This window comes from Micropterus dolomieu, unplaced genomic scaffold, assembly GCF_021292245.1.
Source record: "Micropterus dolomieu isolate WLL.071019.BEF.003 ecotype Adirondacks unplaced genomic scaffold, ASM2129224v1 contig_12735, whole genome shotgun sequence".
Lineage (NCBI taxonomy): Eukaryota > Metazoa > Chordata > Actinopteri > Centrarchiformes > Centrarchidae > Micropterus > Micropterus dolomieu.
In genome coordinates, this window is record NW_025741721.1 from 468 (window position 1) to 13,348 (window position 12,881).

The 12,881-nt window shown below is 38.0% G+C and overlaps 1 protein-coding gene across 1 annotated transcript; it reads left to right on the plus strand.

Moving 5' to 3' along the window:
• Positions 1-1,075: 1,075 nt before the first annotated feature.
• Positions 1,076-5,705, plus strand: LOC123966122 (interferon-inducible GTPase 5-like). The gene is made up of 3 exons (XM_046042342.1): positions 1,076-1,434; positions 1,775-2,347; positions 3,850-5,705. Exons 2-3 carry the CDS (start codon positions 1,789-1,791, stop codon positions 4,476-4,478), a joined length of 1,188 nt encoding a protein of 395 aa, XP_045898298.1. The 5' UTR covers positions 1,076-1,434; positions 1,775-1,788; the 3' UTR covers positions 4,479-5,705.
• The last annotated feature ends 7,176 nt before the right edge of the window (positions 5,706-12,881 follow it).

Consider the following 12,881-nt stretch of genomic DNA (forward strand, 5'->3'; position numbering starts at 1 on the left):
ATTAGTGTCAAAAAACGTCACTCTTGTAGCATGTTTTGCTAACAAAACGGCGTTTTGTGTATGAAAACGCCGTTTTATTTTGGCACGCCGTAAAAAGCGGCGTTTAGTTAACAAAACGGCGTTTTCTAAAATGATAATGAGCTCCGCCCTGTGGATTTTACTGTGGATTTTACTGTTCACTGATGACCATGTAAAGATAGTTGTTCCACTTATGGTGATTTCTTACTTTCTTTGTGTTTGTATGTTCAATTTTAGGAGATACTTTAATCTGACAGTGATGATAAATAAAATGCAAATTAATTATTTATGTCAAATTTGATCTAAAATCATCAATCAATAGATGTTACAAGCTATAACCTAGAGTAGCTAAATATTTTTAGTAAATGTAGTCAATTTACTTGATCAGTCTGGGACTTTTGTGTTGAGTTTTTCATGCTTGTCTGTGGTTACTTTCTGCCTTTGGGTGGCTACGATCACAGTAAAGTAGATCAGTGCTGAATTAGTGTGGTCTATTCTTCTGTACTAATTGGGTGACAACAGTTCAAATTTAGTGGGTGTAAAATCCACAGGGCGGAGCTCATTATCATTTTAGAAAACGCCGTTTTTTACGCCGTTTGTTTAGTTAACAAAACGGCGTTTTTTACAGCGTGCCAAAACAAAACGGCGTTTTTCTACACAAAACGCTGTTTTAAACGCCATTTTGTTAGCAAAACATGCTACAAGAGTGACGTTTTTTGGCACTAATGGCTTGCCATAATAGACAAACAACCATTCACGCTCACACTCACACCTAAGGACAATTTAGGGTAACCAATCAACCTAGCCTGCATGTCTTTGGATGGTGGGAGGAAGCCGGAGCACCCGGAGAGAACCCACGCAGACATGGGGAGAACATGCAAAATAGCTTGCACTAAGAAATGTTAGATAACAAAATAAAATACTTTGAGAAAAGTGTATTTGCACAATAAGAGAACAATCCCATTTAAATATAGAAGAAACAAATGTGACATTTCCACCATAAATTGGTGCAGAAATTGTCTCCAGAATGCAGTAAATTAAGAGTTTAATGCTCAAAACAATACCCCCCACTCATTTATTTCAGCATCAAATATTTCTTCAAAATCGTGTTAACATATCTTTTTGTCTTATTCTTTTGAACAGTGCTAACCACTGCACCACCGTCCCGCCCTTGCAGCCCTCCATGTTTCTTGTAAATCAGCAAGTTTCTTGTAAGTCAGCTGCTTTACAAGTAACCAATCGGTTGTCTGCCTCTCACAGAAGGACATGTTCATTGGTCAGTGTCCAAAGGGCTGGACTCTGTGAACTCTATTGTTTCTTATAAGAGTCAAGAAACTCCCTTTCTTGCAGTTGAATATCTCAGTAACTCATACAGGTGGTCTGCTCTTGTCTCTGTTTCTACATTAAGACTCCAGGGTGAGTAACTCCTCAAGGTCTACTTTTTATTTCAATAAAATTGTGTGTTTTAAGTTTTAGAGGAATATTGGACAATATGATCAGTTCCTCTTTATTATTGCACCCACCCCAGTTGATGATCAGTGATTAGAGGCCATACTGTAAATCAGCCAATGTCTTTTTAGATTTACATAATTAATTTTTCGCATGCTAACAGCTAGTGAAGTCTCTGTATCACCACATAGTATATTTGCATTCTGTCATAATTTGAATGTGCATGGTGTTAGATCTTTGTAGGATTAAATTTTTTTACTATTTCCCAAAATACAATAATGACTTTTTCACTTGTCTTTTACTCCAGTTTCCAAGATCAACATGGAAAATCATTCGGATTGTGAATCAACTGAAAATGAAATTAAAGCAGCTCTACAAAACAATGATCAAGCCTTAGCTGCTGCAAAGATCCAGCAGTATTTGAACAAGGAGAATAACACTCCACTAAATATTGCCATCACAGGAGAGACAGGCGCTGGTAAATCCTCCTTTGTTAATGCCTTTAGAGGCATGGAGAATAGGGATGAGGGAGCCGCTCCTACTGGTTGTGTAGAAACCACCTTGGAGGTCACACCATACCCCCATCCAAACTTTCCCAATGTTACACTGTGGGATCTTCCTGGCATTGGCTCCACCAGTTTTCCAGCTGACAAGTATCTGGAGCATGTTGGATTTGAGAAGTTTGACTTCTTCATCATCATCTCAGACACTCGCTTCAGAGAAAATGATGTGAAGCTCGCTCGGGAGATTCAGAGGATGAAGAAAAAGTTCTACTTTGTTCGCTCAAAGATTGACGAAAACATACGTAATGAGGGACGAAGTCAGAGGGAGTTCAATGCGGAAAGGACTCTTGCACAAATCAGGGAAAACTGCATTCAATGTAAGTGGGTTATGTGTTCTTAGCAAACAGCATAAAAACTAACATCACAAACTTGGGATTCATATTAGACCAATTTTAATTTTAATTCTCATTTTAACGAGGTCATTAAAACCACCTTTTTTCAATGTACAATGCACAACAATGCTATGCAGTGTTTAATACGCTGGCTCCGTTTACAATGTCAAATTGATGGATCCTATTCATTTTGCTATGGAGAGCAGAATATCCGGCCGCACAGTGCATGTTGGATGACCTGTATCTGAATTTGCATAAACAAGACTAACTCTCAACTTTTTCAAATGAGCATGTCCAACGCAACTCACCACCTAATGTTAGTGTAATAATAATTATAATTTCAGATAATAGTATAGGCTACAATATAACTTGCCACTAGTAGGTACTAGTACAATATTAATTCCGTTTAGACAAAACAGCCATTTAATTTTTCTTTGTTGTTTTCATTCATTAAATTATTATGCTCTACATGGCGGATTTGTTGATGCTAAGTGCAATGCAATAGGCAAGGGCGTCACTTTGTGTTAAAAAAGTGGTGGGGACTTAAGGATTCTGATTAAGCACTTGACGATACAGCTGGCTCAAAAGAATAAGACAAAAAGATATGTTAACAAGATTTTGAAGAAATATTTGATGCTGAAATAAATGAGTGGGGGGTATTGTTTTGAGCATTAAACTCTTAATTTACTGCATTCTGGAGACAATTTCTGTACCAATTTATGGTGGAAATGTCACATTTGTTTCTTCTATATTTAAATGGGATTGTTCTCTTATTGTGCAAATACACTTTTCTCAAAGCATTTTATTTTGTTATCTAACATTTCTTATTGCAAGCTATTTTCAGAACATATTTTTAACAAATGCTTTCAAAAAGTGATGGGGATATTCTGATTCTGACTCGTCACCAGTGTCCCCAGAATAAATCACAATTATGGCTGTCAACCTTTTTTATTGTCCCAGCCAATCCAGGCTGTGATTGGTCGTTTTTTACAAAAAGTGACATTGACAAGCAGCTTTCTACTCACGGCTGCATGAAAGGCACCTGAGCTTCTCCCTGTTCGGACTCCGCTGACAGAGATTAGCAGACAGGCCAGAATGGGAACAGGAGTGCGTCACATAGGGCCCTCGCCACTTCCACTAGGTCAAGGAGTGAACTCTGGTCGGAGTCCCTCACAGCCAAATTGAGCTCCCTCATGTAGTGTATAAATAAAGCGGCCAACTTTCGGACAAACTACCCTCTCCCCAGCGAAAATAGGGTCTGACGTTACCGCTGCACTCACTGCTATAATTGATGCTGAGGAAAAGTGTGTTTTTTGCAATAACGAAACTATATCCATTTATTTAATTTAATGTTTGTTCATGAACTGAATTAGAAATTTCTAATATTTCTTTAAGACTATGAATTCAGCTATTTATGAAAAAGAGACATTAGCCTATATTTTTGTGATTGTATAATCATCATATAATTTATTCATTTTGTGACACAGGTCTTCAAAAACAAGGTTTTTTGTCTCCACAAGTCTTCCTGGTGTCCAACTTTGATCTTCACCTGTATGATTTCCATCAGTTGGAGGAAACTCTAGACAGAGATCTCCCAGCTCACAAGAGGAATGCTCTGCTGTTTGCCATGCCCAATGTCAGCCTGGAGATCATCAACAAGAAGAAAAAGGCTTTCCAGGCCCAAATCAAATACATTGCTCTTGGATCTGCAGCTGTAGCAGCTGTACCACTTCCTGGGCTTTCTATTGCTGTAGATGTAGCCCTGCTGGTTGCTGCTGTCACGCAATACGTAGTTGGGTTTGGTCTTGATATCCCTTCTCTGCAGAGACTCGCAAATGCTACACATGTGCCACTGAGCGATCTGATTGCCCCCATTGTTTCACCTCTGGCTGCAACAAAAATAACCACTGATCTTGTCATTAAGTTTTGTTGTCAATGTGCAAGCGTACCTGCATTAATGGCAGCAGAGGATGCGTGCAGATTCATTCCAATAATTGGAATCCCATTAGCAATGGCCTTCTCTTTTACCACCACCTACAGCATTCTGAAATCTTTACTCAACATGCTTGCTGATGATGCACACAGGGTGTTTAAAAGGGCCCTCAGGGTTATTTAGAACATTTAATGTTTTTACAGTACAAAAGCTTCTTGATTGGTTTTAAAGAGGAGGTATTATACTTTTCCCCCCTCTCCTTTATTGAGTTATATACCTTTTTTGTGCATGTAATAGGTTTGCAAAGTAAAAAAGCCCAAAGACAACCCCAAAGTTCCCATCTCCCACAGAAAACTCTGCTCTGAACTGCCTGAAAACAGCTCGTTTGTAGTACAGCCTTTACTTACGCTTTCTGGTGACACAAGAAAACACATCATAATGCTCGTGTAACGGAGTTAAAAATGCACTTTAATAATTCTTATTTCCAAATGTGCATCTGTGGATTTTATTTATCATTTAATGATTTTATTGAATATTTGTGAATTTTATCTCATTGAGATATTTTTATTTATATTTATTTTTGCTATTTTTTTTTTCCTGTGGAAATGTCCTTAGCTGCACACTACCCCTTTTGTACCTCCTAAGCTTCCGTAGTGCTCTTCTCCCTCAGTTGCGTCTTGCACCGCTGAGGGTAAGTCGTGTGGAAAAGTTCTGCTGGGTTTATGAATTGTTTTCTTTGGAAATTGAACCATTTACGTTAAAACTTTAAATACAAATTGTGCAATGTCAATATGGTTATGTCACGTAGCAGTTTTGTATTAGTTTGACCGTTAAAATACGTTTTATCAGTGTTTTCATTTTAACTTTCTAGCGCCAGTTTTACCACGGCAGGCGGGCCGTGTCATGTTACCTATGTAACTTGTCGTAGTTTTCAGCGTCTTGTCACTTGAGTAAACGCTGTATTTTTGTATGTTTAGGAAGCAGAGGTAATGTAAGTGGCGGCCAGGGGGCAATTGATGTGTGCATTGTGTTCTGCAGGTATGTGTTTTCCTTCTGTTTATTAATGTAACTTTTGTTGTCTGTCACCTCCCACACACACTTTTTATTCAGACCACCAGGTGTCGCTGTTAGGCTATGTTGTTTTAAGGAAACCTATGTAATTGTTGCATTTAATATTTAGTATTTTCTGAACAGTGTTAATGGCTTTCTATGAACACTATGTACACTGTGAGCAGAGTAACTCATGTGATGTTGGAGTAATGTGTTTGTAATGTATTTTGAATACATGAAGTGCTGAGTCGCGTTTTGCACCGCTGAGGGAAGCAGAAGTAATGTAAGAGGAGGCCAGGGGGCAATTGATGTGTGCATTGTGTTCTGCAGATGTGCGAGCCAATAAATCGTGGAAAAGAAGTGATCTCAAGAGTCATCCTTCACACACCCGACCACACCCGTTACACTCGCCTAGCAGCTAGTCAGACCCGCCCTCAAAAACACTGGTGGAAAAACACAGTGAACTGCAGCACAGAGTGACAAGACGTCCGCCTGCTGCCTCCCCTCTCCCTTCCAAACACTAGCTACCCTCCAGGCAGTCAATGGACATGAAGTTGTTACTGTGATGTAGAGACAGAGCTCAGTTAAAACTTTATGGATGAAAGATACTTTTGTTACAGATTAATAACTCACCACTCTGAAACTCTTGCTTTGGTCCATGTTGCTAAGCTGGTAAGGGGAACATGTACAGCTGAATCCAAAGCCGTGTTCAGCTGCCCTACTCTGCTTCTGATTGGCTAGTAGTCCTTAACTAGGAACTGCCCATGTGCAACTCCCAACAAAGATCTTGTAGAAGTGAAATGCATCACTCCATAGCTAAAACGAAGCATTTAACACACAGAGGAGCTGCAGGAATGTGCAGTATGACAAAAAATATGGTGTTTTTTGAAAATGAAACCATGTAAACCTGTTCTGGTACGAACCTGAAAATAGGCATATTATGACCCATAGGCGGAGCGGAGGGGTGGCTAATTGGGCTTAAGCCCCGAATGTTTTGTATAAAGCCCCGGATCTGTTGTTTCATTTCCCCTCCGTCTTTCTGACTGTAGCGGCAAAAGAGCAGAGCAATAGCTCTTCTACCATGGCGGAGGTAACGTATCTTTCAGCCGGTTTGCCAACCACTAATTGAACTCTTCTTCTCTGTTGTTGTGATAGGAGGCTGTTGTCTGTGTTCACTCATTCACTCAGTGAGCGAGCGTGCCAACTAGCTAACCAACTGATGTTATGGACAAAGTTTTTTACACGGAGAGGTAAACCTCACCGGCCGTTCACAGAGATAAGCAGTGTCAGACAGTGAACTGCCGACAAGTGATTCAGGTTTGTGAGTCCGCAGCTCTAACACTTCAGTAAAGTGACTGTATTGCTGGCTAGTGAGAGATTATGATATATGATAATAGTAACCAAAATTATTGTTTTCTTATATTGAGCTCTGATGTATTTTATAGGTAGAAGTTTATATGTTGGTTTATCATTTATTAAACTAGACCTGATGTGTGTGTTTTTTGGAGAGGTGCAGAAAGAGGGGGTCTCTGCATGATCAGATAAGGACACCCCTCATAATGGGTGAGGGGTAGTTTGGAATGTGGTACAAACATCTCTTCTCCAAGATATCTTATTTCAGGAACTACACTTGTAATGTGCCCAGCAACAGCATGGTGATTTGTGGAGTCAGAGGACAAACATTGGGGTCAGAGGACTTGGGCCAATCATGGACTGACCTACACTTTTGTTTTATTGTTATATGACATGACGATGTATACTAAAACACTGGGTCAGGGAGAGATAGCCAGTCAGACTTCATGAACTGATACAGCTTGTTGTTTGTCAGAGAAAGGAAGATCGACCCAGAGCTCTGTAAGCTTTATTCAGTTACTTGTAACAAAACTGATTAACTTGGACCAAAAACCTCTTCTCCTATTGCTTCATTAAAGAACAGTTTAAAAAGGGTAATTTAAAGTCTCGGTCCAACACTAGTTAGATGTAATTAGGTGATATTATCGCGCTATGTTCGATGTTTGGCTGATTCCGAGGCTTGTTTCCCTCCTGTGAAGCGCACAGTTTCAATACATTGGGCCTGAGCTTATAAATGATCATCTCAGGGCACTTTACAGCTGATCTCAGCACATTAGTGGGATAAGTGAGTATAATTGAGAAATATAGCGATAAAGATTAGAAAGATGTGAGAGAGTATGAGAAAGTATGAGGACATTTCCTCCTGATGACAAATATACCAAGTAGCCTATAGGTGCATCTACTGTAAAATAATTTAATATCGTGGAAAAATTCATTTTCTTCCATAATTAAATTTTTTTCTTATAAATATTTCATGCCTTTTCTCATTTTAATACTGAGGATTATGGTTTACAGCGCATAGAATCAAAATTCTAGTATCCCAAAGTTTATTAGAATTTCAGAATAAATTATTTATTATACAGAAATGTCAACCTGAGAAGAGCTCTCTAATCAGCTAATTAACTCAAAACACCTGCAAAAGTTTCCTTAGAGTCTTAATCTCCACCATATTCAAATTTGTTTTCAGATTTGAGATGCTCCTGTACTAATGTAACAAAAGCAATAATAGGCTAATTTAATGTCAAATCAAATAACATGTCTGAATCTCATAAGTACCAAACCCTTTTTGACTTTTAATGCACACATGAGACTAAAATTATTAGTATCAACGAGTTATGGTGGAGTTTCGGTCCCAGTTTAAAAGTGCTGCTATAAGTTTTATACTTCACCAGATGCACCTGTGTTTGCTTAGCTTGAATCCCCAAAGCTTCATAATGCTTCATCACCTCATCACTACTCGCTAGCTAATGTTAGCTATTTTGACTGTGTTTGAGGGACTACTTTGTCCCACAGATGAGTCAGCTAGGGAAAAGGAAGGACAGGCATCACAGCAAGGGACAGCAGCTGGATTAACTGCACATTGGTGATTGAGGGACTCCAGAAGAAATTTAATGTGAAAGCAGGGAGGGACAAGAGATGAAAATGTGTTTAGAAGAAAGGATGCCAGAAGTAAATGTAATATAATAAGATATGCATTTAAAATTTTTGCATCTTTATGATGATATGATAAGTTTATGATCAGTAGCGTGAATAAACAATGGTGGTGACCATAATGGAGCTGAAATTTGTAAAGTAAATTAGGGATGCAAACTAGTCCTTTTAATCTAATAGAGAGATGTTAAAAACAGTCACATCAGATAAGTTACAGTATGTCCCTTTTTAGTTGCCTGGAGTGAAAATTAGTGATCCTCAACATTTGTTGTGTTTTGGATTAACTACAGCTGTAGAACTATTAAATAAAAAATAGACTGTCTACAAGACAATTATTTTTCAAAGCAAGATTCATCTTTTTCCTAGATAGTGTTTAGATTTTTAGGCATTCTATCATCTCAAACAGCCCTAGGTTTGGGCTAAGCCCTGAATGTTTACAACGTCTGGCTCCACCTCTGATAAGACCACTTTAATACAATAAGCAATATGATCCTAAATATATGTGTAATGCAAAAGAGCTTTCGAATTATTTTAGTGAGTACATTGCATTGTATTTCTTATCATTTTTATAAATTTCTTATAAATACTGTATACAAATCATAGTTTTGTATTCTAAATGCAGTTTTGCAGTTGATCACTTCATCCAGTGGCCTTGATATCTGTGGATGTTATTTGCATGTCTCTTTATCTGTTTTAATACAGGAATGAATATTATCATATAATTATATAAAACGGTGTATAAACATTAATAATTAACTGTATAAAGCATTTTTGAGTGATGCATTGCCATTATTAGGTGCTGTATAAAACACATCTTGGTAATCAAGGTGCACATTTCAGTATTTTGTGCAAATCAGCATTGTTGTCCTGAATGTTTTAATCTTTTATAAAATCTTATCTCAAACATTAAAAATGGTGTACAAAATGCATTTTCTTTCAACTGTATATCTTTCGGTGAAGCGTAACCATAAAAATACTGACTCCTCACAATTACACAACCTCTAGAACTGAATACTTTTCTCAGGCAGTACAAACTGCCGTGTAACAGGTGTGTTCCACATTTCAAGCCATTTTCTATAAAGGTTGAAGTCAACACATCACACTTGGCGCACCGTTCTTTAGGCTCACAACATCAACTGTTTCCAAAAGTTTTATAAATAGTATTTGTAAGTGCTGTAGCCTATAAAAACACATCTTTGTAATCAAGCTGCACATTTCAGTACTTTATGCAAACATTTTCATCATGCTATTTACACAAATGAAAGACAGAATAGTATTATTCTTTATTGATTGTTTGATTAATTACAGTTCTTAACCAGCACAGATGTATTGTGTCTTGTTAAAATTTTTCACTCCATTGTTATTTTACACGCGTACAGGCACACAGTCCACTGAGAACCCATACACACGCAGTTGTTGGGGAAAGATGATAAAGTACAATATAGTCGAGAACCTACAAGTAGTCCGGAGCTCTATGCCTTGCTGAAGGATTTCTCGGCAGGAGGTGAACTGGAACCTCTGCAGCTACCAGTACACAGTCTGTACTGACTGGACAATGCTAGACTTGAACCGGAGAGGCAAGTCCCCGCAGATGAGTGACTGCCCACAATACAGATATTAATTGTAATGTTTATCATCATTCTTATCACTACTGTATAACTATTTTTATTAATAAACATTTTTACTTACTTACTTTAGTATGTTGATAGTATGCTATCCACTGCACCAAGTAATGCATTCTAAATCAAGGTGAGGTTCTACACCTGCACATTCTCCAGTGGACACAACCAATATTATATCCACGTCTATTTACATGTGTGGCCGACAGAATACTAGAAACACTGCCAGTTTTGTTTTATTTTATTTATTATCTTCACTGGTTGTATTAGAATGATTCTCTCTCTGACTTGATAATAAATAAATAATTCTAAAAAAAATAAAAAGAATAAACAATCAGTTGTTAGGGACAAAGGTTTATTGTAACCCTACAAAAGACACAGGGTGAGAGAAACAAAACAAAAATAAATTAATAGACATGAAGAATAAAAGATTCTCATTCTTATACAAGTCTCAGAACTACCCATCATACACAGACCACAGTTTAATTATTCATATTTTAATATAACATTTTGTAGTAATGCAATAGTGTGTACATACAAAATATAGCAAACTAAATAAGGCAAATAAATAGAGGTACAATTTACAGGAAAATGCAACATTCCTCAATGTTTTAATCTTTTTTTAAATCTTATGTCAAACATCAGGAATGGTGTACAAAATGCATTTTTTTTCAACTGTACATTTTTCGGTGGAGGATACTTTTTTCCAACCATAAAAATACTGACTCCTCACAATTACACAACCTCTACCTCACAACCTTTTTTTGCAAACCAAAGCAGGTGACGCAGACAGGTGAGGATTTAAAACTACACTCCTGTTAAGTACGAGTGTCACCTCTGTGTCCGTGTCCTCACAAATTCCGTCTCTGCCATCCAACAGACTGTTAATGTGTTTCCAGCGGCCAAGCCGGAGTTCCCACCCTCACTTGCCCCTTTTCTCTCTTTCTTCTTCACGCCATCTTTTATCACTCTTTTGTTGCACCCTTCTCATTTCTAAAGTAATCTAAGCCCTCAAAATGGTGCTGCAAATGGAAATGTCCCATAATAAAATAAGAAATAGTGGTACAGTAGGAGTCCATTTCTGGCCCCCAAGGTACAATCTACATTAATGTACCCCATTGGGCTTATTATTGGACCTCAAGGTACATATATGTTCCTTTTTGAGGGTCAAAAAGGAACATATATGTTCCGAGTGTGTGCCAAGCCCCAGTGACAAGCCATTGTACCCCTAAAGGTACAATCATGTACTTTACTTTCTGAGAGTGAACGAGCTACTAATTTCATTCCTCTGATTTCCATCTGTACACTCCAAAATCAGCCAGTCAATGGCCAAATAAACATCCAAACATGTATCAACATAACCATGTAATAATACTCAATGTTGCAGTACCCCTCAGTAAATAGTCTGCACTACTACACGGGTTAAAGCTCTGGATTAAGAGTTTAAAGGGTCTGCCAAAGTCTGATATACTAACTCTGATTAACTGGAAAGACAAAGGAGCAGAGGTTAGGAAATAGAATAGCTCAAATATACATGAGATGCTGGTTAAAGAATAGGCAATCATATGTCATTTAATCTATTTGGTTTACTGTTTAATCTCTCAAGTGTGGGACATGGGAACTCTAAGACCCTCTCTGCACTAACATCGCCTTTTCAACCTCTTATCAGCTTCTCTTCTGCTTCAGACGGAGTAAAAATTAAAGGAATAAACTCCTGGTAGGATCAGGTGTCTCTGTGACATGACCTATTGTGGTTTAGGACTAGAGGGAGTGGGATTGTGTCTGTACAGGTGAACCTCACCGATGACATGCCAGCCACACTTAAGTTCACCTGCTGGACTTAATGTTAGGAGACTTTGGTGAGTTCTTCTAGTTCTGCTTCGAGCTGCTTGTGATGTCAGGTATAATTTTTGGAAAGCCACGAGCAATAAAACACAACAATAGGAATGCATGTGTGAAAACAGGGCCAGAGGCACTTAAAGGCAAAAACGAAAATGCGTACAAGAGCAGCTGAGAAAATGAAGGAACAAACAGTAACTGGTATGGCCATTACTACTACAGAGATCATCATGACATACAATAGTGGGTGTGTCAGTTTGTCCAGAAACACTGTCAATTACATAAACACTGACATTGGGAACTGTCTTTGTCTTGGGTTTGTAACAGTAATAATAATAATAATAATAATCTTTATTTGTAGAGCACTTTTCAAAAACAAGTTACAGAGTGCTTTAACAAGTGTAAAGACAATAATACCCAAGAGACAATAATACAAAAACAATACAAGATAAAAGCATGAAAACACTGAAAAGACTAAAATACACGTTTAAAATAAATATAAAATTATAATACAAATAAGATCGGGAAAGGCTCTCCTATAAAAGTATGTTTTAAGAAGGGACTTAAAAGAGTTCACTGACTCAGCTGACATGATTTCCTCGGGCAGGCTGTTCCAGAGCCTCGGGGCCCTGACAGCAAATGCTCTGTCCCCTTTAGTTTTCAGTCGAGACTCTGGAACAGACAACAGTTTTAAAGTCAATTCTAAAACACACTGGGAGCCAGTGTAGTGAAGCTAAAATAGGGGTAATGTGGTCATATTTCTTTGTTCTGGTTAAAAGCCTGGCAGCTGAGTTCTGGACAGTCTGGAGTCGATCAATAGATTTTTGGGTTAAACAGGTGAAAAGGCTGTTGCAATAATCCAGGCGTGATGAGATGAAGGTGTGTAAAATGGTCTCGGTGTCCTTAAAAGTTAACATAGATCGAATTTTTGCTATATTTCTAAGTTGATAAAAACATGATTGAACAAGCTTTGTGGTGTGCTGCTCGAAATTTAAATTACTATCAAACCAAACACCAAGGTTCTTTGCCACAGGCTTAATGTGATTTACTAGGGAACCAGCAGATGGCAGTTGAT